General features: G+C 61.7%; 2 protein-coding genes across 2 annotated transcripts in view; both read left to right on the forward strand.

Moving 5' to 3' along the window:
* The window catches only part of LOC117649579 (unconventional myosin-XV), a 103,522-nt gene extending 99,371 nt beyond the window's left edge, over positions 1-4,151 (forward strand). The window contains 5 exon segments of the mRNA XM_034392466.1: positions 816-1,029; positions 1,603-2,102; positions 2,180-2,384; positions 2,465-2,598; positions 2,672-4,151. Of these exon segments, the coding sequence (XP_034248357.1) occupies positions 816-1,029; positions 1,603-2,102; positions 2,180-2,384; positions 2,465-2,598; positions 2,672-2,869 (1,251 nt within the window). The 3' untranslated portion in view covers positions 2,870-4,151.
* Positions 4,152-4,509: 358 nt separating this feature from the next.
* Positions 4,510-16,817, forward strand: LOC117649204. Its single transcript, XM_034391723.1, has 5 exons — positions 4,510-4,856; positions 12,383-12,595; positions 15,708-15,822; positions 16,247-16,484; positions 16,571-16,817. The coding sequence occupies exons 1-5, from the start codon at positions 4,821-4,823 to the stop codon at positions 16,815-16,817; spliced, it is 849 nt and encodes a 282-aa protein (XP_034247614.1). The 5' UTR covers positions 4,510-4,820.
* Positions 16,818-24,143: the final 7,326 nt, after the last annotated feature.

Genomic DNA, 24,143 nt, shown 5'->3' on the forward strand with positions numbered 1-24,143 from the left:
AGAGCAAAAAGTCACATTAAGTATAAAGAAAAGATACAAAACATAAAAATAAAACAGCATATTATTACTAGCTAGGTAAGAGAAAACATTTGTACTTAGTAGGAGATAAAAATAAAATGAAATATAAAGAGAGAGAGAGAGAGAGAAGGAAAAAATGTGCCGCTGCCGGGATGCGAACCGTTGACAGTGATGAAGCGACGCGGCCAATCTTGTCATTCTGTTCTGTTCTCACCGTTGTATCTGGGAGGCTTCGCTGTTGGCGATAAAAAAAGAGAGAGATAAAAGGACAGGCGACGCGCTGTCTCTGTTCCCGGGGGAGGCTCGGCGAGGATTTCCAGTGGTGGACACGCGATGTAGTTGCCGTTGGCTTTATTCTTTATTCGGGCCTGCGCCGTTAAGGGTGGCGGGGACGCTGCCCTCTGATTGGCGCGGTTCGATTCACTCGGCCGGTCCGGACTGTCCAGACTGTCCAGTGTCGAGACGAGATGTCCAGCAGGATCACTGGCGGTACTGTCGGGGAGGAATAAAGCTAGTGGGATGGGCCGGCCCTTCGCTCGGGCCCTGGTGGGGCGGGGCGGGGCGGGGCGTGCGGAGCCCCCCAGAGATTGCTCCACTCGTGTTTGGTGGCGGCACCCCGCCAAGGGGAATGGGCAGGGGGTGGTTTATTCCGTTTATTCTCTTCCAGTCTCCGGACCTCGTTTGGATTGGGTTTTGCTCGTCGCAGCCAGTTAAATCTATGGGGTCGGCGACACCCGCCCGGACGAAAACAAAAGGCGTTTCGTTTTATGGACACCCTGCTATTCATTTTGCTGCAGCACTGCCACAAGCACGAGGCCCTCCGCGACGAGGTGTACTGCCACCTCATGAAGCAGACCACCAACAACAAGTCGCAGCAGCCCGAGTCGTGCCAGCGCGGCTGGCGGCTCTTCTCCATCGTGGCGGCCTACTTCGCCTGCTCGGACACGCTCAAGCCCTACCTCTTCAAGTACCTCGAGACGGCGGCCTACGACAAGCGGCGCGCCTATCACGGTGAGTCCATGATCCCCGCCAAGCTGGCGGAGTGGCGGCGATGTGGCGGTGCTGTCATCGCCGCCCCCTCGGCGGCGTGGGCACCGCGTCGACGTGAAGCCCGGCCAGGCTGTCCAGGCTGCCCAGGCCCCGGACGGAGGGAAGAGAAAGAGATTTCATTTCCGCAGTGCTGGCCAGAGAGGCGCTGACGGCGGCAGGGCCGGGGCAGGGCGCGACAGACTGCCTCAAAGGACTTGTTCCTCTCGGCGGCAGAAAAGTTTGCGCGGCTCTGGACAGGCCGAGGGGCACAGGGGCAGAGGGGCAGCCCGCCGGCCGGATGCGAGAGCCGCGCCAGCGCGCGCCTGGGCCAGCTGCCTGTGGCTGCCTGCGGCTTTCCGGGGTTTTAACTCCTCATCAGCTGTCTCTCTCTCTGTCCCCGGCAGCGCCCGGCAGCGCGGGCTTGTTGTCCTCTTTCCCTCTTTCCGGCGGAGTGGCGGTGGCGGACGGCCGCGCCGTATTCTGACGGGAAGTGCGGGTAATCGCCCCTAAGTCCCGGGCCCTGGATCGATGACGACGGCGCTCTCGTTGTTGCAGGCACGGCCATGGTGTGCCTCCAGAACCTGCGCAAGACCTTCAAGTACGGCGGCCGCAAGAACGTGCCCAGCGTGGAGGAGATCACGGCCATCAGCGCGGGCCGCAACTCCAAGCGGCAGATGTACCGGCTGCCCGGCGGCACCGAGCGCGTCGTCAACACGCGCTCCACCACCGTGGTGCAGGACGTCATCGAGGAGATCTGCAGCGTCATCAACGTGGCGTCGCCGCAGGAGATGGAGGAGTTCTCGCTCTACTGCATCGTGGAGGGCGACACCTTCACCATGCCGCTGGCGCGCGAGGAGTACATCCTGGACGTGACCACGGAGCTGCACAAGAACCAGCAGGTGTTCTACCTCATCTTCTGCCGCTCCGTCTGGCACTTCCCTCTGCGCCTCGACTCGCACCTCTACGTCGAGGTCGTCTTCAACCAGATCGCGCCCGACTACCTGGAGGGCCTGCTGCTGGTCATGCCCGGCGAGACCCTGCAGCAAGATACCATCGTAAGTAGCGCCCCTCGAGAGGAGAACCCGGAGGCCATGCTCGAACCCGTGCTCACCTTCTCTGTTCCGTGTTGCAGTACGAGATCGCCAAGATGGCGGCGCTGCTGCACCGCGCCGCGGACATGGCGCACGTGCCTGCCATGAAGGAGACCAAGTTCCTGCTGCCCAAGCCCGCCCTCACGGTGCGGGACATCAAGCCCGCGCAGTGGGTCAACATGGTGCAGAGCAGCTGGGGCGAGGTGCAGGGGCTGGAGACCATCCAGGCCAAGGCGCAGGTCTTGGGTAAGTCGCACGACACATGCACGCTGTCTTTTAAGAGCCTCGCCATCGCGTTGCACGCTAACGCCCGCCTGCCCCCGCAGAGATGCTGAGCCGGTGGCCGCTGTTCGGCTCGAGCTTCTTCGCCGTGAAGCGCGTGTCCGACCCCAAGGAGCGCGCCGACCACATCCTGGCGCTGAACCGCCACGGTGTGCACTTCATCGACATCGTGACCCACGTGAGTACCGCCCCTCCCGCCACCGCCCCGTCAACAAGGCGACCGTTTTCCCACAACTCGTTCCTTTCCGCAGGAGACGCTGCTGCACCACCCGTTCTCCGAGGTGATTTCCACGCGCAAGGTCAAGTCCGAGGACGGCACCCTGTTCCTGGACATGAAGTGTGGCAACCTGATGCAGCAGAGGATCACCCGGCTGCAGACGGACCAGGCGCACGAGATCTCGCGCCTCATCAGGCAGTACATCACCCTGCAGCAGCGGGTGCGGACCTAGGCCGTGCCGCCGCCCCGCGCCCCGCGCCCCGCGCCACGCGCTACGTCGACTCGAGTCATGAGCTATTCTGGTCACTGAGTGTAGTTGTGTACGTGTTTTGTATTTGTGACACTTTGTTTGAGACTCTGTTGTTACGTAAGGTTCGATTTTAAGTTTCCTCGTTTCCCGAAACGAATTATTTTTTTTACATTCGTAACTCTAAGTGTATAGTGAGCGGGTGATAATTCAGCCCAGCTACATACTGCCGTTATACAAAAATAAATGTACTATTCAGGAGAAGACCGGAAGTTGATAATGAAATGCAACTTTGGTGCTGCATTTTAAATTAATACGGTATCGATTTGTGATTTTATGTTTGGCCATCATATTTGGCCTGGCCATCATGTATATTGTTTTACCCATAGGCTTAGGTTCTGGTTTCCAGAGTTTTTTTTTTTTTTTTTTAATGCAACGAAAAGTCATTGAGTGTATCAAGAGATCTGATAGTGTAATGTAGAAGTGCGGATGGAATTAGTTGTTAATGAGTGTCATGTTGAAGCTGAAAACCACAGCTTATCTTTCAATTATTTTTTTGACAAATGAAGCTTATATTGTTATCTAGAAGGATAGCAGATTACTTATTTTAAGTTAGAGTAAAGGCTGCCTCCTCTAAATGTGCTCAAGTTAATGTTTTTGACCATCATAGTTTTAACAATTCTAATGTACATATGTATTTTTAATATGTACTTTATACAAATCTTTATAATTTAATCTTATAACTCTTATGCTTAGTTATTTTGAAATGTTTAACATTTTGATGACTGTAATGTTATGTAATATTTTTTGTAAATCAGGATCATATTTTTAAAAAGCCAAAATGTATTATTTATTACCGATTCTCTGCTTTTATCAATTCCAAAACAGACATAAGTTAATGTCTAGTTTGTTTATGGAAAAATGTTTATCGCTGGCCAACCACTGAGTCAGTCATAAGTCTGCTAAGAATGCATTCTTGAATATGAGAGATTATATTTATTTCCTGTTGTATTTACTTTAAACTTATACGTACAGATCAAAGGATTGTTGCATCTATATTTTTCTGTATCCTTTTTAATTCTATTTTTGTGTTCATCAGAGGATCTTGATGACTTGAATGGAATCAGTCCACATCTTTGAAATATTTTATATAAAAGTTATAGAGCTCTATATTTTGTTTTGTTACAAGAGGCGTCCAATGATGATTTAAAATAAATCAACAATGCATTGTATGAATCATGTTTTACAATAAACTTGTATATTTTACCACAAACGTGTCTTATTTCAAGTCGACATCGCCCCTTGCAAGTCTGAGCTCCGCATCCCGCTCGACAGGAGGCATCGCATTGCGCCCCGATCTTCGCCCCGTCCTCCCTCTCCGGCCCCTTGGTTGGGCGTTTTGGGGGTGGGCCAGGCAGCCAGCCAGGCAGCCAGGCGCACTGGGCCTACCCGCCTATCTGAGTCCAGGCCAGCCGTGTTGAGCCGGGCTGGGCCTCTCCATTGAGGGCCTTGTGCAGTGTGAGGCTGGGCGGGCAGGGCGAGCAGGCAGGGCTGGCGCCGTGCCGCTAGCGCCAGTTGCCGACCGCCCGTCGCCCCGAACGGACGCGCCCCCAGCCTCCCTGCAGACCGCCCCCGGCAGGGCTCGCCTCGCCCCGCGCGTCGAGCGGCTCGGACCGCGAGTGCGACTTCGCTGCGCTCGCCCTGCGCTCACCCTGCGCGCTGCGCCCTCCCCGCCAAGGATTACACACCAGTGGCCAACAGCGGTGCACAACGCGCTGGGGCCCATGGAGGGCACGCGCAGACACGCCGTCGTCGGCGTCCTCGCGGGCACGGCGTCGTCCGCGGCCGCCGTGTCACCTCGTGAGGATGGCGGTGCGGCGGGTGTGTGTTAGCCGCGCGCTGCGAGGCCACCGTCGACCGCTATAGCAGTCCCAGGATGCTCAAGAGGGGCTACTTCTGCACCACCTCGGAGGTGAGCCTTTGGAGTGTGACCAACGCGTTCATATGCACAAGCACACTCAAGGTTGGAAACACTCGTGCGCAGTGCACACTCACGCCCCACCTGTTGACGCCACGCCACGCCACGCCCAGCGCGCCTCACTCCGCACCACCCTCACCGAAACTAAGGCAGCAGTGAGACGCGAAACAAGAGGGAAAGAATGTTGGCGGACTTCCCCCGCGCCCACCACGCCGCCACTGGCCGCCACCCACGCCCAGCGCGCAGTGGGCGCAGCGTGGCGGAGGCCTGTCTCTGTCTTTCCTTCCCTTTGCGAAAGCCCCGCCATGGCTTCCCGTCCAACAAGTTACCCACCCGCCCCTCGGCCAAACTTACAGCCGACCCGGATGGAGTCAATGGTGTCCGAGGCCGGACCACCGCGGACTACCGTGGACCAGACGGGGAGGGTGCGTCGCTGTGCGTCGCTGTGCGTCGCTGTGCGTCGGGGAGGCGGGCTTGGGCGGGCTGGCTTCATGAATTAATTTTCCTTTCCGGCCGAGGCTGGCTAGTGCTGCTAGTGCTGCTAGTGCTGCTAGTGACGGGCCGAAGGGGCGTGCGCCTGACGGCCTGACGCGACGAGTACCTGCACCGACAGCATGCATAATGAATAATGTCCGCACGGCGCGGGCTGCGGCGGGGCTGGGGGTTTCCTCCGCCAGAACACCTCTAAATCTGAGGGTAAAAATGGAGCCCTATGCGGCTGTAAGTTTGCCACTAAAACTTACACATTGGAATCACAGACAAAAATAAAGAGGTAAAGGTCTTAAGATAGCGTAAAAATAACTTCAAAGTTCAAATTTCTTACGGGATGGAATGGGCATTTTCTTCTGTTCTTCAACCCGCCAAAAGTTAGGTTAGGTCGTTAGGTTGGGTTAGGTGAGGTTAGGTTAGGTTAGGTTAGGTTAGGTTGGGTTAGGTTAGGTTAGGTTGGGTTAGGTTAGGTTGGGTTAGGTTGGGTTAGGTTAGGTTAGGTTCTTTTCTTCTTTTCCTCGCATTTTTGAGGCGCTCTTAATAAACGTGCAGACGTGACTCGGCATTGGACTGCCGGACGCACGCATGAACACTCGCTGGAACATTTCACTGTGTCAGTCAACACGGGAGACATGTCAACGTCAACCTGGCGACCGCGCCGTGCCGCCGCGCCCACCAACCCCGCCGTCTGCTGCAGTCTGCAGCAGTCTGCCCCCTCCTGTCTCGTCTCTCGTCTCCAGACCGCACCTCCCCGCACTGCCCCGCACTGCCCCGCTCTGCCCCGCACAGCCGTGCATGGAAATCAGGGCGCGTTGTCGATCGCTGCGCCGACGATCGCCGCGCCGAGCCGCCGCACAGCTCTTGATCCCAAGGCGGCGCTTCTCGCTTGCGCTTGCCGCCCCGTTTTTTAGGCTCATCATGTCCCGACCGAGGGTGAGGGCGAGGGTTGGGGCTGGCCGCGTGCCCCGGTGCGTCGTGTCGCCATGTTCCTGCCACGACTCCGCGTCGCTCCGCGTTAATCAGCGCGCTGTGCAAGCAGGGCAAGCAGGGGGCTGCCAGCTCCGTCAGGGCCGCCTGCCTCGCCTGCCCCGCCTGCCCCGCCAGCGCTGCCAGGGTTGCCAAGGCCCCTTCCCGGGGAGGCGAGAATCAAGTCACACAAAACTCACCCTTTCCGGCTGTTCACGTTTCCGGCGAGGCTCTGGCGCTCTCGTGCACGCTGCCGTTTAGAGTGGCGCGCCTCGCCTCCGGATGGGAGGGAGCCCAAAAAATCGGGACGGTCTTTTTTTTTGCCGGTCTCTGTTTACACCCGGGAGTGCTTTGACGAAGTTGGCCCGGTGCTGCTTTTTCGAGTCGCTCTCCCGCGAGCCCTCCGCGGTCGACGTCCGAGTTTGGCGGTAAGAGCAAGCTGGCCATGGCCATCCGGGCCACGCCGGACCAGTCCGTTGTGTTCTTCCTTGATGGCGATTCACTCGCCCACCCGCCTCCAGGCCCTCCAAGCCCTCAGGCTCGAGGAACCCGGCGGCCACTTTTCCCCCACAGATTTTTTTCAGTCAAACTTTGTAATGATGGTGTCGTGTTGTGGTTTCTTTATGACGACGAGCACCCCCCGGAAAGACGGCAAAAGGGCGGTGGGACGGACGGCGGCACGCTCGGTCCACCACGGAGAAGCACTCCTCGGCCTGCCCCTCGGCCTGCCCGGAGCGCGACAACCCCGTCGGCCGCCCCCTTTCGGCGCCGCCCGCCCACTGCGTTATTACCAAACTTCATCTTTGTGCGGATAATTTGGGCAGCCCACGCTGTGGCGGAGGCTGAGGCCACTGAGGCTGATGCGCGTCTCGCCAACAAGGCGGCCAACAAGGCGGCCAACAAGGCGGCCAACAGGGCGGCCAACAAGGCGGCCAACAAGGCGGCCAACAAGGCGGCCAACAGGGCGGCCAACAAGGCGGCCAACAAGGCGGCCAACAAGGCGGCCAACAAGGCGCTAGGGTAGGCCGGCCCGCCGCACACCCATCCGTTGCGGCTGGCTGTGTTGCCTACCTCGCAGGCGGCCCGGTCCCTCCCGCACCGTGGCCTGATTCGCGCCACGCCAACGCACTATACAGTGTACTGTACTGTACCTGGGGCGCGGAGGGCGGAGCTCATCCAATCGCGCGAACAGGGTGCCGACGGCGACGGCCCGCCCAGCAAACTGATTCCGAGAGTAGTCTCCGTCGTCGTCTCTCACGCACCTATGCAGGACGATCCATGTGAGCGAGAGAGACAGAGTGAGAGAGACAGAGCGAGGAACATGGCTTTCGGAACGAGTCCTGCAGGCGCCCGCCCGCCCGTCCGAGGTGGCTCTCTAATCGTAACTTGGCGAACGCGTTGACGTCGCACCGCGTCTGCCGCGTCTGCCGCGAGGCACTAGATGGGGTGACACCATTAACTGCCCCCGGCCCGCCCCGGCCCGCCCCGGCGCCACCCCCGGGCGGCAACGGGGATTGTAACCAGAGGAGCGCGGCGAACAGCTAGTTGACGCTTGGCAGACTAACACGTGGGGCCACCCCCTCCCTCTCCGGCGTGGGGCGCGGGGCGGGGGGGGGGGCAGCGGCCGGAGGAATACAGCCCCGGCCGGGCACGTTGTGGCCGCGTTCCAGCCCGCCACCAAGTAGGCCACCAAGTAGGCCACGGTCTGGTTTCGGCAGCGCTAATGCGGCGGCTGCTGCCGGCAAACATCCACCCCCTTCGAACACGTCCCCATGCTGTTTACGACCGCATAACGCGAAAAACGGATTCGGGGGAGGGGCAGGATGTCGGCCTGGATGGCGGTGGTGTTGTTGTGCTGGGCGGTGGCGCCAACTCGCGCCACGCCGCGCCACGCCCTGCAGGGCGATGATAACATGTCTGCCAGTCAGCTGTATTGCTGTGCCTTGCGCGGCGCCCAGCGGCGCCGCCCAGCGCCGCTTGCCGGCCCCCGAGAGCCGGGCCCGCGATGGCCTGCGAGAGTTCCGCCGGGCCCCGCGAGTGCCCGCGAGAGTGCCCGCGAGTGCCGCCGGCGGGCGGGGGGCGCTGGGCGGCGCTTGGCGGCGTTCGCAGCGTCAGTGGGGAACACAGACATGGGAGGGCCGCGCGGATTGATTTGCTGTCCAAAAAAGTCAATAGGGGCTCTTCGCACACGCCGCGCCACTGTACACGGCGCGATACAATCCCGCTGTGGCAACAAGAAAGAAACGTTGGCAGGTGTGCAATATTCAGCACGACATAAAACTGTTTTCGTCCCGTCCCTCGCTCTGGCCCTGGCCGCTCTCGGCCAGCCGCTGTGAAAAATCAACCGGCTCGCGGTTTCAGGGGATACCCGGTGTTGTTGAAACCAATCGAGTGCGAATGTTTTTTGCGGCATGTCGTTTTGTCCCTGTCGGTGGTGACGTGACCTTTGGACGAGCTTCGCTTCGCCCCTGGCCGCCTCCGCCCTGCTTCGTTTAGGCTCCGACGGTATTTTCGCATTTTTCGCTCGTCCGACTTTAACCCTCCCCCCCACTTGGTTCCTCCATCGTTTATTTACCTCATTGGCCAGCCATTGTGCGGGCCGGATCACATTGAATGCCCCCCACCCCCTCCCCTGACCCGTGCCCGCGGGGCTTGAGTCCCTTGCAGGGCCAGCCAGGCCAGCCAGGCCAGGCGGGCCCTGTCCCGTGATTGAACTGCCGGAAGGGCGGTCCAGGTGCCTTCCCGGGGAAGGGCGCAGGGCGCAGGGCGCAGGGCGCAGGGCGCAGGGCCCAGGGACGCCCTTCGGCCAGGGCCCCAGCCGGCCTGCAGGGACCTGGAGACCCTGACGGCTACATGGCGTGCCTGGCGGTGCCCTGGCGGGCTGGCCGCGCTCCAGGGTGATCGAACGCGGCACGCGGCCGGGGGCGGCCCTTCCAGCGAGAGCCCCGCCTCGCTGTTGGAGCACAAGAGTGCCGTCCGCCTCGACCCAGCGGCGCGCGCTCCAGCGTGTCGTTCCAGCCGTTCCAGTAGTTCCCCGCCAAGTTGTCCGCCTTCCGGGAACGGCCGAGGCGCGCGCTTCTTTGACGACACTGGCTGGAATTAAACACGTCCCCGTTCTCCAGCGGGCCGAGGGCCTGGAGCGGCCTGGAGCGGCGCAGCGCGGGAAGTGGTTCCGATCGGATGTGCCAGTGGCGGCTCTGGCCCTCGCGGCAGGCGCGGGCTCCCCTTCAACAAGGCCTGGGGATGAATGGCGGTGGCTCAAAGGCAGGCTGCAGAGGGGACGGGGGAGAGGGGGGGGGGGTCGAGTTACAGTGATCGCTGCTCTTTGCGCCTCGCGACAGAAATACGACCGCGAGACAAGGGGCCTCTCTCTTTTTTGTCCGTTTCCATTCTCGCCAGACACAGCAAGGCAGAGCAGAAGAGCAGCCTCTCCGTGCTCGCCGTGCCTCGTCAGCCTTGACGGCCGGCTTGATGTTGATGGCGAAGGGCACGCCGGGTAGCGGCTGCCAGCCAAGCAGCCAGCCAAGCAGCCAGCCAGCCCCCTTTGTCGCGAACCGAGTTAGTGATCCGCGCTGCCAACACAGAGATTGGCGATCCGACCCCGGATAAATTATTCGCTTTTGAATGTTGTTTGTAGACGACCGGGACGTGGAGGGGGAGGGGGAGGGCGCAGGGGTCGACGCGGTCCTGAACTTCCACCGAGGGAGGTGCCCCCCGCCCCACACACAAAGGACAAATGGCGACAGCCGTGAAGATATGGAGCAAGGCGGGGGCGGCGGGTGGCGGGGTGCCCGTCAAGTCTTCAAATTAATTGAACGTGAGTTGCCCGCTGACGTGGTGGCGCGCGGCGGGGAGGGCGGGGGCCGGTCTTTTGTGTCGCGCCGCGGACGAGGCCCAAATTGCAAGGTCGTCAGGTACACACTCCGCCCGGACTAGCGCGCAATTATTTATGGAGCAACTTGGGGCGGGATCGAAGAGCGAAGAAGGAGAGTGGAGCGGCCAGGGTGACAGGGCACAGTGGGCCAGAAGACTGGTGGAAAAGGTCGAAATTCCGGACGCGTGCAGAGTCACTAAATCGGACACTAACTAAACGTGTGGCCCCACGAATGGATTGCTCTCCAAACGAGGAATCCATTGGTGGGGTCAAACGTTTGATTCGAGTCCTGTTTAGCAGCTCTGGAGCTCAAAACGCGTCTAGGGTTTTGGCCGCCTCGCCCGGTCCTCTGGCCCACTGTGCAGGGCCGACGCGAGAGGGCCAGGTGGGGCTGGCGATGTTTGGGCAAGCGGCAAGGACCCTCGTACTTCCGGCCGGCCCGCGAGAAGCTGGAGAAGCTGAGCTTGAAGCTGCCCATGGGGGGACGGCCGGGACCCTTCGACTGCTTCGACGGGATGCCGGGGATCCTGTTTGTTCCGGCAGGACTGCCGCACCAGCCGTACCCCGCTGCCGCCAAGGCCGCCAAGGCCGTCGGCTGCTGCCACATCGCGCCAATCGAAGCCGGTTCTCCTCATCAGTGGACTTTGGCTCAATTGGCTGGGGGGGGGGGCACCCACACCCACCCCTGGGGATTGGCGCGCGCGAAAATGCGTCGGAAAGTTGGCGAGTATAAAAGTGAGCCTATCAGCGACCGGCTGAACACGAGATTACTCGACGGGGAGGGAGGGAGGCACGGACACGCTGAGGTGGCGGCGCGCGGCCCGGCGGCACACCCTCGCAAGACCACCAGCATTTTGACGCATGAAAACGCCACGCCATTTACGTGAGTTGTCGCGTGAGTTTGTTGGAGGCGTGCGAGGTGCGGTGGGGGAGCGGGGCGCGGGGCGCGGGGTCGTCGCGCTGCCGATGGGGGCCATCCGGATGATTTCATTTCGGTGCGCTGGCTGTGCGGCCCGGCCGCGCTATGCCGAGCTGGAGACGTAGAGGCTAGCGATGGCTGCAGCCTCCTCCGCCTCTTTGTGCCATTTCCGCCGCGTCGCCCGGACCGGCTTCCTCCCATTCCCCCGCGTCGTGCGCCCCGCGCCCCGCCCCGCGCCCCGCCCCCGCCTAGTGACTGCCTTGCAGGGGGAATAGAATTAGTAGTGCAGGCCACGGAGGCGGGCGGGCGGGCGGACGGGCAGACAGACGGACAGGCAAACAGACATCATCTGGCAGCGTAACGAGATGAAGAGAGCAGCGGCCTCGTCTTTTCGCCCCCAGCAGCGGGTCGCGTGGTGGGCGGGGGCCGCGAGGGCCTCGGCGAGGGCGTCGGCGGGGACGGCGCAGAGTAGCAGCAGCGGCGCCAAACTTGCCTGATTTGCGAACAAGCTCCCCTCGGCGCGGGGCACTGGTGGCACTGTCGGCTCTGTGCGGCCCGCCGGGCGTGGAGGGTTGAGGAGGGGTGTGTAGTGGTCCAGGTCGGGGAGGCAGCTCGCTCGGCTCGCATGTTAACGGCAGGGGAGGCAGGCAAGGCATTCGGCGCGCCCTGTACCAGGATCGAGTGGGGCGGGGCGGGGCGGTGCCGCACAAGGGGTAGACAGACACGCGGACGGCGATGGGGCCGGGCAGGGCAAATACTGGAGACGATTCACTCTGGCTGCGCGGTGCAGCGAGCGCCTAGCGCCGTGGCGGTAGGCAGCCGGCCCGGCCGCGCGCAGCGCTGTGCGCCGGCACTGCCTACCCGCCAGGCGCTCTCAAGGAGGCGGAGGAGGGTGGGGGGAGGAGGGAGCCTCCTCCGGCTGGCGTGACGACGGCGAGATGGGGTCGTTTTGCGGCGGGGCCGCCTCGGCTGCTTTTAGAGGGAATAAAGGAGGACGTGCACGACGTCGGCGGCGAGTAGCCCCCTCTCTTTCCCTCGCTCGTTCTCTCTCTCTCTCTCTCTCTCTCTCTCTCTCTCTCTCTCTCTCTCTCTCTCTCTCTCTCTCTCTCTCTCTCTCTCTCACTCTCTCTCTCTCTCTCTCTCTCTCTCTCTCTCTCTCTCTCTCGCTCACACACTCGCGGCGTGCATGCGGGGGGTTTTCACCCTTATCGCCGGCAGCCATGCCTGCCTTTACAGCTCGCTAACAAAAGCTAAATATTGATGCTGCTGCAGGTGGGGCCGGGCGGCGGCCGCAAGGACTCCCTGCGGCCCCTGGCCAGCGAGGTGTCCACGTCGAGGGACTCGGGCTGCCCGCCGGACGAGGCGCTCGTCAGCACGTCCACGTCGCCGGCCCACGCCGCCTTCTCGTACACGCACAACGGCAGCCCGCCGCCCAGGAAGCCGTCGTACCCCTTCCACCTGGTGCTGAGGCTGCGGGTGCTCCAGGTAAGCCAGCGACCGCCGCACCGCGGCCGGCTCTCTCACTTTGAAACTTAGTTGGAAAAATAAAGGACAAATCAAACTTTACAGGCCTTTTCAGCGACCCCACAGAACCTCGTTACAGATTCGTCCCAATGTCCTGTCGCTAATTCCTTTTTCACCGCCCGCTCGCCGCCCTGCTTTATCCCCGGCTCCATCGTCACCATTGAGGTGGCCGCGGACACGGCCGCGGACGCGGAGCTCCAAACAAAACGCGCTTGGACTGTAGCGGGCGGCCTTGGCCTTCACGAGGAATGAGGAATCCGCTTCCTGGAGGAATTTCTCCTCCTCGGCCGAGGCGCGCGCCCTTTGGCGGGGAAGAATGAGGGAAATTCCCCGCAGCCCGGCAGGGTTGACCCCTCGCCCTTCCCCCGGCCCGCATGCCGCCGGGCCCAGCCGGGCTCAGTCTGGTACTCGGGCAATCCCATTCTGTGGATGCCTGCCGCGGCCCTCCACCCTGAACGTGAGCCCGGTCCTGGCCTCGCCCAAGCCCGGATCCCCATCGCCACCGCGGCCTCCACCGCCAGTGGACCAGCACCACCCGCAAGGCTGCCTGCCTCGGTCTACCACCTGTGCGGCCGCCTTGTTCTCGCCCCGCCTCCCGTTTCGGCGAGTGCGAAGCGAATGCCGGGAACGCTTCGACAAGAAGGACACCGAGTGCTCCACGCTCCACCCACCCCCTCCGTCCGACGTTCGTTTGAGCGGCGCGTCCAGGGAAAAATAATGATATGACGGCGAAGAAGACGAGACTCGCCTTTGGTTCATCAGCAGTGATGTCGTTTCGCCGCGTTTCGCCGGGCCGCCCCGAAAAAACAAACAGCCGAAATGAAAATGAAAAGCAGAGGAGAAGGGCGCCGCTACTCGAGCGCTTCAGCGAGCGCACACCGTAAAAAGAAAACGCAGTCAAAATGACTTAAACTATTGACTTAGTTAGTTGTTGACGGTAAGGTTATACGGAGTAACATTCCTAAGGAAATCAACTGAATTTTAGTGGAAACTAGCTCGCCTAGCCTGCAGGCTTTGCAGGGCCGCGCTGACGCGCGCTGATCCCCGCCTCGCCGCTCGTCCAGGCGCCCCTCTCCCGCCCTCTCCGCTCGGCCGGGGCTCGCCAGCCTCGCAATGCCAGGCAATGCGGAGATAGAAAGAAAGTTTGGGGAAGCGGGAATGACGCGGCTTGCCGGCGATTGCTATACCTTCTGCATAACGAGCGTCGCGAGCTTCGGGCTTCGGAACGGAAAACCAAGTTCCGCCTGTACCTTTATTGTATTTTAATGACTTCTTTGCCCAGTGTTTTATTGGTGCCAAACTTTTCCCATCGCCGCCGTTCGCTGCCGCGGCACCACTCCGAATCGTCCCTCGTCGCCGTGTCTCTCTCACATTCATGCGAGAGAGACGACTCTGTTATAAATATTGGATTGGTTTTCTTTCCGGTCGCGCTGCCCCCCCCCCTCCTCGACGCCCAGTCCCCGAGTCAGTCCCCCAGCCCCAAGTAGGCCGGCGAGGACGGCGTCGTCGCGGCGCACAACGCGGCTGGGAGGCGCTGGAATGCAGGCCGGAGCGCTGGAGCGGAGTGCTGGAGCGAGGCTCGCCCTGCAGGGCCTGCACAGCCATCCCGAACATCACTTTCGTCTCTCTGTCTCTTTCACACTCCCTAAAGGCGCGAGAGAGACGGTGACGAAAGGCTGCGCCGAACGTGCTGATATTATTAACTGCTTCTCCAGTGCCGTCGCCCCACGCGTTCTAAACTTCCTGTTGCCTCCCTTTTTTTTTCGAGCTCAATTTCGTTTCTTTTTCTTCAAATGTCCGGACGAACGCTGCTTCAAACTTCGCTCACCGAACCGGAGGAGGAGGTTTGGAAATCAAGATGCGCCAGGCGGCCTGGCGGTGTGGAGACAAAAAGCCTTCGTTCGCTTTGCTGCTGCTGTGCTGCTCGCTCCAGTGCTGCTTTTTGTGGGGCACAATTACAAACTGGCGGAGGTGGGGGGTGGGGTGGGGTGGGGTGGGGGTTGGTGTACTCGATCTGCGCCGGCGTCCCAAGAGCTGCTCTGCGCGGTGGAACGCAATCAAAATCCTTAATAAAACCTTGGAATTATCAAATATTGACTTTGGCGGCATGCGGCATTTCCAGCCCAGCGACAGAATTGACCTTCGGCGTTGACTCGGCGCGTTAGCCGAGGACGCACGGCCCTGGGTGAGAAGACCGGTGGAGGCGGCCAAAATTCTAGACGCGTTTTGAGCTCTAGAGTCACTAAATGGGACTCTAAACGAACGTGTGACCCCACGGGTTGCTCTCCGAACGAGGTGGGGTCACATGTTCGGTTCGAGTGCCGTTTAGGACTGGAGCTCAAAACGCGTCGAGAATTTTGGCCGCCTCCACCGGTCTTCTGGCCCACTGTTGGCCGGACGGTGTCGGCCTATCATCATGACCTCGGAAAATGATTTTCCGCGCGCCTCGCGCTCCTTGCCCGCGGAGTGCCGCCCGGAACGACGCCAGTATTTCGATCCAGATAAAAGGGCCTAGATTTTGGGCCGGGTCCACTGGAATAACGGATTAACGTGGCGCTGGCTCGCCGACAGCAATGGACCCCGCAGCTCGCAAAAAGAGTAATCGCTTTGTTCCCCTTTCCCTTTTTTGTGTGTACGCCCGGAATCCGATGACGTTTCCTCTCCGCCGCGGGCCCGGGCCGCGCCACGGACCGAACGGCGGAAAGGGGTTGGCGAGCGTCCTCGAGTCCTTGGGGCACAACAGGGCCGCGGCCTCCGCTGTGATTACCGTTTTATTTCGCTCGTCGGCCTCGATGGTGTTCGCTGGGGTTCGGGCTAGTGGTTTCGCGCTAGACTTAATGCTGGGCGGGGCGGCGCGGGGCGGCGCGGGCAGCGGTTGGCGGGAATGGGAATTCTTTGGGCCAATAATGAGCCGGCCTCAGCGTGGGGCGCAAAGCCTATCGGGGGCAGTCCGTCGGCTCCCCGAAAGCGGGGAGGCCCTCAGAATCATTATTCAGTGAAAGGGTAAACACAGCGCCGAAAATAAGGAAAGTGGCACGATGATTAATATTTAAAAATTCCTCCTTTTTCTCAGATTGTGTGCGGGCTGTCGGCGATGGTGATGGGCGCGGTGGCCGTCATCGAGGAGCACGGCGAGCTGAACCTGGGCCTCGGCATCCCGGCGGGCGGCGCCAGCGTCCTCGCGGCGGGTGAGTCACTTTGAGTGGAGCGAGGAGAGAAAAATCAGTTTCGCCTCGGGGAATGCAGACCGGGGCACAGAGATGAGAAGGCAAGGCCGAGGGGAGGGGCAGGGGCACGGCTCAGCACCTCGTAAAACACAGCCAGCTTCACCTCCCCGGCGGGCCTGGGCCGACTCCGGGGAGCGCCTCGCCGCTCTGTCTCCCTCGCACCCCGACGGGGCGCCCCGCGAGTGCGACAGAGACAGAGCGACGGAACGGCGGCGCCTCGGAACGAGTCTGCCGGCTCAAGGCGGCGCGACTTGCGTTTCTGCTCACGTCCGTGGGGCGGAGACGCGGCGCGGCGAACCCCGACCCGAACCCCGAGGCAACCAGAGATAAACCCGGGGAGCGCCTCCTGGCGGCGGCGCACCACGCCGACGTCACCACAACGGCCTGCTTCTCGTTGCAGCCGCCAGCGTGCACACCTCGCGAGGCTTCTCGGGGTACCGCGCCCCCGCCCCCACCTGCGGCGCGTCGCGGTACGGCGTGGCGGCGTGGCGCGGCGGCGCGTGGCGGGGCGCGCTGCCCGTGCTGCTGCTGTGGCTGCTGGCCGTGGCGCTGCACGCCGCCCTGCTGGGCCGCTCGCTGCTCGCCCTGGCCGAGCCCTACCACCCGCAGTACCCGCCGCACGTGTGAGTACTCGGGGTACCTAACCTAACCTAACCTATCCTAACCTAACCTATCCTAACCTAACCTAACTCACCTTCTGGCGTTGCAGGTGGGTGCCGCCGTCGGCGGGCTCCAAGCCCACGCCCACCAGGACGGTGATTGCGTCGCTGCAGATGCTGCTGGCGGCCACCACGCTGCTGGCCGTCGGGCTGGTGCTGCACGTGGACTGCCGCCACGACCCCGGTGCGGGCGAGGGCCCCGGCGGCAGCGGCTCTGGCGTCGGCGGCGCCTCGTCGACGGCCATGTCCATGGTGGCGGTGGCGTCCACGTCGTCGGAGCGCGGCTCGCGGGTCTGACATTCGGCCGGCGGGGGCGGCGGGGCGTCGGTCTGCCTGCTGGCCCTGCCCCCCGCCTCCGCCTGCCCCTCCGCGTCGGCGTCGCCCTGCGCCTCGCCCAGCGTGTCGCCCTGCGCGTCGCCCGCCTCCACGCGCCGGGGCCCTGCCGCCACCGCCTCCGCCAACGTCTGACCAACAGGTGAGCCCGTCTCGGCACCTCTAACACCTCGAAATCTGAGAGCGATAATGTATACCCACGGCTGTTAAGCTCTCTAGCAGAGAGAGAAAGAGAGAGGCACAGCGCGCTCTGCGGCGTCGTCGGGGGACTTCGCGGGGCGCTCCGCGAGAGCGAGGAAGTAGCGCGGCGTGGCCGGGCGGCGGCGCGCAGCCCCGTAACTCCAGCCGCCCCGCTGCCAGTTACCCCCGTTTGCGCCAGCCAGCCAACGAGCTTCCTTTGTGCGCGTTTGCCATTTAGCCGGCCCGAAAATAACCAGCCCGTTTGTTTGCGTGCGGTCTGCTTGCAGGCTTCCTCCTCCTTCTCCCCGCGCGGCACGGCGGGCACGGCGAGGCGGGCGAGGCGGGCGAGGCGAGGCGCTCCCCAGCGACTCCCCGTCGCAGCCGGCGCGGTTTTCCTCTGGGCCTCCACGTCCCATCTTTCTTTGTGCGCCCACACTGTGCTGAAAGGGCCGAAAGGTAACTTTTCCCCTGCAGGCACGAGATATACTATTTTCTTCGACGTGTTGTTGTTGCAATTGCTGTGATCGTGTTGTCAAAGGAGTTATAGGCAAGAGAGGAAGCGGAGGTTGTAGCTCAGCAGATTGTGGTTCAAGGAAAACCGAAAAATCGAGAGTATGGTTCAACTCCGTCCCGTTACTAGCTTTTGTACTCGTTGATTTGTGAATAAATTATATTTATGACGATTAAGAATTAATGTTCTTGTTACGAAAGTGATACGAGTGATAGGTGCAGAGAAATGTGTTTTACCGATTATGGTGCTAATAATAAGAGGCGAAACGCGGGACTCACCCCATCCATAATTTATTTCGCAAGATCGAGAAAGCCTATTTTATTTTAAGCCGGCTTGCGGATTGTTAGATCTATATTTTTTAGAAGGAGAATCAAAATCGACCAGCTAGGGCTACTTCGTTTTATGTCTGTAAAAGATGAACTCATCTTACTGTTTCTCTTTGCTGTGGTTGCTGATCTTGTATCTGGTGTCTTCTTGTCAATAAAAAGAAAACCGTTGTCACTCCGTCTCCAACCCTTGATTCCCTCTCCCGCTGACACTCTACTCTTGAACTTGTTGGTCACTGACACGAAGGGACGACTTGGAGAGCCTTTCCAGTGGATTGACTGGGCGGGTTCGCTGCCCGGGACTTCACCCAGAGCTCTTTGCACATGGCCCTAATGAAGCTGACCCCTCCCCACCACCCCGCGTCTTGGTGCTGCGTGCCTCGCCAGGGTGGCAAGGCCGGGTGGGGTGGCGCCGAGACACCAGGCGACGCCTGCCGCCCCGCACTTGCTGCTACACAACACAGTGCTCCACGATCACTGTGCCGGGGAGGGGCTTCACAAGACGTTTAATTTGCCTTGTTGGTGTTGAGGTGTCGTTAAAAGTAGAAGAAAAAAATGACACTGGCCAATATGATGATTAACAGTTTTGATAGACATTATTCTACAACATAAGTTTTGGTGACTTAACCCCTTAAAATACCGCGGCTCACCGGGTGAATCGAGTGGCGCTACTGGTCCAAACCGCATCGGGAAAGCCACTCCTAAAATGTAAAGAAGTGCTGGGAATCGAACCCTAGCCCCTGCGCGTGATCATGATTTCCTCGGGATGCCACAGTGTAGAGCCAGGAGTGGGACCTGCGACCTATTCTCTAGAATCGGCGGCGGCTGAGCGCGGAGAGGCGTTGATCCGCTACCCCAGGGGCTAGGGTTCGACTCCCAGCACTTCTTTACATTTTAGGAGTGGCTTTCCCGATGCGGTTTGGATCAGTAGCGCCACTCGATTCACCGGTGAGCCGCGGTGGCCGAAGGTGTTGACGTGTCTGAATCCTACACTCGGGTCGAGCGGTCGAATACCAGCTTCCCGCTCTTTTTGTCTGACTATACGGTTCGGACCAGCGGCTTCAAAGGCTCCCCTTCGCACGGCGTCACCCATGGGCCGTGGTGGCCGAGAGCACAGAGGCGTCGGATTCCAACTGCGGGATCGAAGGTTCGATACCCAGTACGGTACCGAATATTTTGACCAAGCTTGCATCGCAAGAAGGCAGTTCAAGTATACAAAATCGGCCGGCGTTCCGTGTGCCTCTCATAGCCCAGTGGTTCCGCTGCTGGGCAGGGTGACGCAGACTCCTGAGTACCAGTAGCATGGCCCCTGAGTGGGAAGGGGGCCGGGAACGAAACCCGACTACTGGGAAAGGTGGCAGCCTGGCCTACTATGAGAGGACTCCTCCACATCACAGTTGACGTGACCAATGACGGGGCCACTGCGGTTTAACTCTGAGGTTGCTCCTGTGATGAGATGGGGGAACCACTGGTCCACCAAGCCAGCGGGGAAGAGGGCCGGTTCGCCGGGGTGCCCTCTTTCGCTGAAATTTTCTTTATTTGATTTTACTCCTGTTACTCTGAATACATTTTGTGTTAAAATGCCTTTGGGTTGTCCTGCATCCAGTCTTGAGGAGATGCAGTCGGGCAGTGCACCCCGCCGGGGCTGGGCCTGGGCCGGCCAGGCCGCGCGTCTCGCAGCCACCATAAAGACTCGCGAAATAGGAGACAGCGTCGCCGATACGGCCGCCTCGTTCCGAGTGGCGGGATGTGGCGGGGCGGGGCGGGGTGGGGCGGGGATGCTGATCTCCGCCGCGGAATCGAAAACAAGCCCGGAGCCCGTCCGGCCCGTTGGCGTGAGGCTGGGGTGGCGGTGGCGGCAGGGTGGTGGTGGCGGAGGCCGCGGCGCACGACGGAGCCGAAAAAGAAGCGCGTCCGCATTTTTCGTGTTCCGATTCCGCTCCAGCGTGCACTGCCACTGCCTCTCCAGCGAGACCTCCAGCGAGACCGCGCCCCGGGAACGCGATGACTCGGCCGCGTGCATCGTCTCGTTGCCGAAGAGGGAGGGCGGCCTAGCCGGCGACGCAGTGCAGCGTGGAGACACCCGGCAGGCGGTCCTCCGCGGCCAGAGGGCTGTGGAAGGTCACCGCCAGCCTGCAGCTCCGCGGCGCCTCGTCCTGGGAGTCCTTGGAGTCCTTGGAGGCCGCCGGCGCCTGAGTGGAGCCGCTGGGCCCAGGACCGGGATCCAGGTCGGGGACGACGCCGGCCTCCTGCACCTGCACAGGGATGGCGTGTGAGACTGCCGGCAGCCCGCCACCACGGACCGCATTGTCAGGCGCACGACGTACTGCTGCAGGGGCGTCCTCCAGGGCGCACTGCAGGTCGATCTGGACCTGGAGGTGCCGGCACGCGGCGCTGATGCTGGAGAAGGCGCTCAGGTACGAGGACGTTGGCCCCCGATCTGGAGAACGAGAACCAGTGTGAGTGGCACCGGGGGGCGGGCTCCGCGGCCTCCCTCGCAGCCTCCCTCGCAGCCTCCACCCAATGCTCACCCAAGGTGCGCTCGCCCTGCTCCTCGCAGACGGTGTACTCGTATCGGAAGTCCACCTCCATTTCGGACACGTCGGCTTCAAAAACACCCCCCAGGCCGAGGGCGAGCAGCTCGTCGTCATCGTCGTCGTCGTCCTCGCCGTGCGGCTCGGGCTGTACCTCTTCGACTGGCTGCTCAGCCTCGGCATCTGGGGCATTTCCCTCGAGCATCAAGTCATCCTGAGGGCCAGGATGAATTGAAAAATAGTCGGAGTGGAATGAATAATAGACGAAGTGAATTCTGTGAGTTTAGAATGTCGCTCTGAGACGCCCTGGCCTACCCGGACCGCCTAACAATATGGCCAGTCCAAACGACTGGGGGGGGGGGGGGCAATATCGGCCGGGGTGTCGTCTCATAAGCCCCCAACTCACGTTCCCCGTGCAGGACACGGACGTAGACAGTGTATTACCAGACTGCCCGGCCTGCGGCGCGGCCCCTGCGAGCGCGTCGGCAACCAGCTCGTCGTAGGAGAGGCCGTTGCGCGCGCCGTAGAAGACAAGCTGGCCTCCCTCGACGTCCTCGCCCAGGCCAAAGAGGCAGATCCCCGTCTTGTTGGGGGCTTGCGTCGCGGCCGTCGACAGCGCCGCCTCTCTGTCGCCCTGCAGCTGCGAAAAGAACAGCCCGTCGTGCGCCATCGTGGGGAGGGGCACTTCCACTCATCACGCCATGCGCGTATCGACATGTCGTCTTGTTTGTCGCGGCCGGTCGCGGCGCTGTGGCCATCGAGGCCCGGAGGCAGCCGAAGGGCGTCCCAGGGTGCCGGAGGGTGTTCGCACGGCGCGGGCTGCGAGTCAACGCGCCAAATACGGCCAAAGCGCGAAAAGAACGGCGACGCGGGAAATTCATTTTTCAGCTCGGCGATGGCGGGGCGGGGCCGGCGGGGCGTGGACCCGTTGTGAATTTTTCACGCACCACCCACCACCCGTCGCTTTGTCACTCCCTTGACCTCCACGACAGCCACCTCCCCCTCCCCCTCCCCGAGCGAGTGGCGCACTAAAGCGGGCCGCCTTGTTTCCAGCCACCCGGTCGCCCCGGGGTGCGCAGCCTGGCTCTGCCTGGCGCAGCCTGGCCCGGCACAGCCGAGGCAGGCAGGGATCATCTCCGTCGTCCCCACATTCATTTCATTTTGTTACAGCGCGCCAAAAACAAATGCCGCGGACATTTTTCAGCCGCAGCTGCTCTGCTCAGACGCGAGGCGGCTTGACACGGTGACAGGCGCGGTCGCGGGCCAGCCGCGGGTTTGAATACCCAAGTCTACATCTTTTCTTTCCGCTACGCCGTTTTTTTCCTGTTTCTTTCTCCCACCTTCTCCAGGGCGAGGTAGTTGTGGAACTCCATGAGCCGACGCAGCCGCAGGAACATGAGGCGGCGTCCCTCGCGCGGTTCCGGCGCCTCGGACGCCGCGGGCGCCGTATGCGCTGGCGGAGGCAAACAAAAACGTGAACAAGGCGGTGAAAAATACGGGGTAGACCCCCTCCTGCCTGCAAGGCAGCGGGTGTACGTGTGTGCGCGTTTCTCTGAGAGCGCCCGCTGGAGGGAGTTTAAGGGGGAGCGGAGTAAATAACCAACGCGGTGTTCCTGCGAAGAGTCGCGGAGACGCGCTAAAACTCTACGTGGCGCCGTGGTGTGTGTGTGTGTGGGGGGGGGGGGATCAAGCTGAGAGGCGGCTGGGCCTTCGCCCCGCTCCGCCGCGGGCCTTGTGGCGCGGCCTATGGCCTCCACTCCACTCAGGCGTGTGTCAACGCGGAGGGGACACGGGCGCGGAGAGCAACCGCCCCTCGATGGCCTCGACCAGGTTGGCCGAGACGGTACAGCTGTCTAATTGCTTTCCGATCCAGCTGCTGCCCGGAGCCGTGGGCGGGGCGGGGCGGGGCGGGGACGTGGGCGCCCTCGAGGGTGTGTGGCAGTTTGCCAGAGATAGCCCCCATCACGCGAGTCAGGGGGCAAACGGAGCTACTCTGCGAGCCCTTTACCACGAAACGTTCTTTGACTTGAGTTTCTCCGCAGCATTTCACTGGTAAACAGTAAACATTGACCTAAAATGAAAATGAGCCGGTGGCACTGACCTGCCTCCTGCCCGAGCGGCAGCGCCACGAAGAAGGCCCTGGGGATGGAGTAGACGACGCGAAGGTGCAGGCGGGGCACGCCGTCCTGGCCGCGGTGCACCTCGTGGTGCTGCACCTGGTGTGGCACATCCATCCCCCAGTTCATCAAGGCCAGCACCTTGGCGGCCAGCGACGCCGCGGACTCGGCGTCCACCATCTTAAACAGCGCCAACGACCCCACGTCACACATCGCACAGCGCATCTCGCATTCCGGGAGGACAAGGGTCCGGGCGGGCGGCGCCTTGCTTGGCCGCGCAGGCAACCCATCGGGCCGCAGAGGGGTGGGGGGCGCGGCGGCACGGCGCGGCGGCACGGCGCCCAGCCCGCCAGCCAGCCACTCCGTGACCGAAATACAGATGCCTGGCTGGGCGCACGGCCGGCACGCCACACGCTCGCTGCGGCTTGACGGTCAGCAGCACCACGGCGCCGTGCTGCCGTGCTCCTGTCGAGCTGAAACAAGGGCTAGCCGCTCTCCGCTCCGCGCCCTGACTCCCTTCAGCAGCACTCCGGCGGGATTGTTCCGCCCCGCCCCGCGCCGCCCCAAGACGAGCACCCGCAGCAACGCACCGTCGTCGGGTTAACCTCCCCCGTCCTTCGCAGCCACAGCCTCGCAGCCCAGCGCCCCTTGCGGCAGACTGGTTAATTACAAAACATGGCGCATCCGGGCCTCGGCCTGGGCTGCCTGCTGGGTATTCCGAACAGTGCCGTCTCTCTTACACCGCATACGGGACGCCCCATGAGAGCGAGAGAGACTTAGAGCCCCTGTTCGGAGCCAGCCTGCCTGGCCGCCGGGGGCGTTGGCGCGTTGGCAAGGAAGCGCATAGACACTCCCACACCGACTCTGACGGTCGCTGACCACGAGTATCCCGCCCTGTTCAAATGTTAACGACCAGGCACCAGGCGCCAGGCAGCCAGGCAGGCAGCCACCACGCGACGGACAGCAAAACTCTATAAATAAACAAGCTATCGTCAGGGCAGGGCTTGGATGGCTTGGATGTGGGTGCCTGTGTGAAAAGAAATGGGGCCTCAATTCAACCGATACAGGATTATATTTTTAATAGAAATGCATGCGAGGTTGTCTCCATTGTGGCCCAGTCCGCAATCTATCCCAGGAAAAAAGTGGAGGTGAGCTTTGAGGTCATGGTGGGTTATGGTCACTCTCACACCCTAAAATATTCACCTTTTCGAAGTGGTCCAGAAACTTGCGAACGCTGTCGTTGAAGCGGAGGTGGTCGGTGGGCGGATAAAAGAAGCAAGGGGTGCCGGCGATGACGCGCACAGCGGAGTCGGCGGTGCGCATCATCTCGTCCAGCAGGCCGCCGTGGAACAGGCAGCGGCCCTCCGCCGCGTCCAGCACGCCGGTCGTGGCGGCCAGCAGCAGGCGGTGCTGCGACGGGCGGAGGAGGACGTCAAGGCCTCAACAGGGCTTGCGAGGCATCACTGCCGCCGGATTTCGTGTACCTGGACCTGCTGGTTCTCCAGGAAGTGAAACACCCTCGTCGGGATGCTCAGGGGATCGGCGTCCTGCGCCTCCAGGGCGACGGCGGCGCAGTCCAGGGCGCGCTCCAGCTTGGTACCCACCTTGAGCAGCCCCGCGTT

The sequence above is a fragment of the Thrips palmi genome, unplaced genomic scaffold, assembly GCF_012932325.1.
Source record: "Thrips palmi isolate BJ-2018 unplaced genomic scaffold, TpBJ-2018v1 HiC_scaffold_4, whole genome shotgun sequence".
Taxonomy (NCBI): Eukaryota; Metazoa; Arthropoda; class Insecta; order Thysanoptera; family Thripidae; genus Thrips; species Thrips palmi.

Bases quoted from the DNA above. Each gene is read 5' to 3' on its own strand.
- LOC117649204 (XM_034391723.1), top strand. From the start codon at position 4,821: ATGCTCAAGAGGGGCTACTTCTGCACCACCTCGGAG. The intron at 12,596-15,707 runs GTAAGCCAGCGA...CCTTTTTCTCAG, and splicing joins TGAGGCTGCGGGTGCTCCAG to ATTGTGTGCGGGCTGTCGGC. The intron at 15,823-16,246 runs GTGAGTCACTTT...ACCACAACGGCC, and splicing joins CGCCAGCGTCCTCGCGGCGG to TGCTTCTCGTTGCAGCCGCC.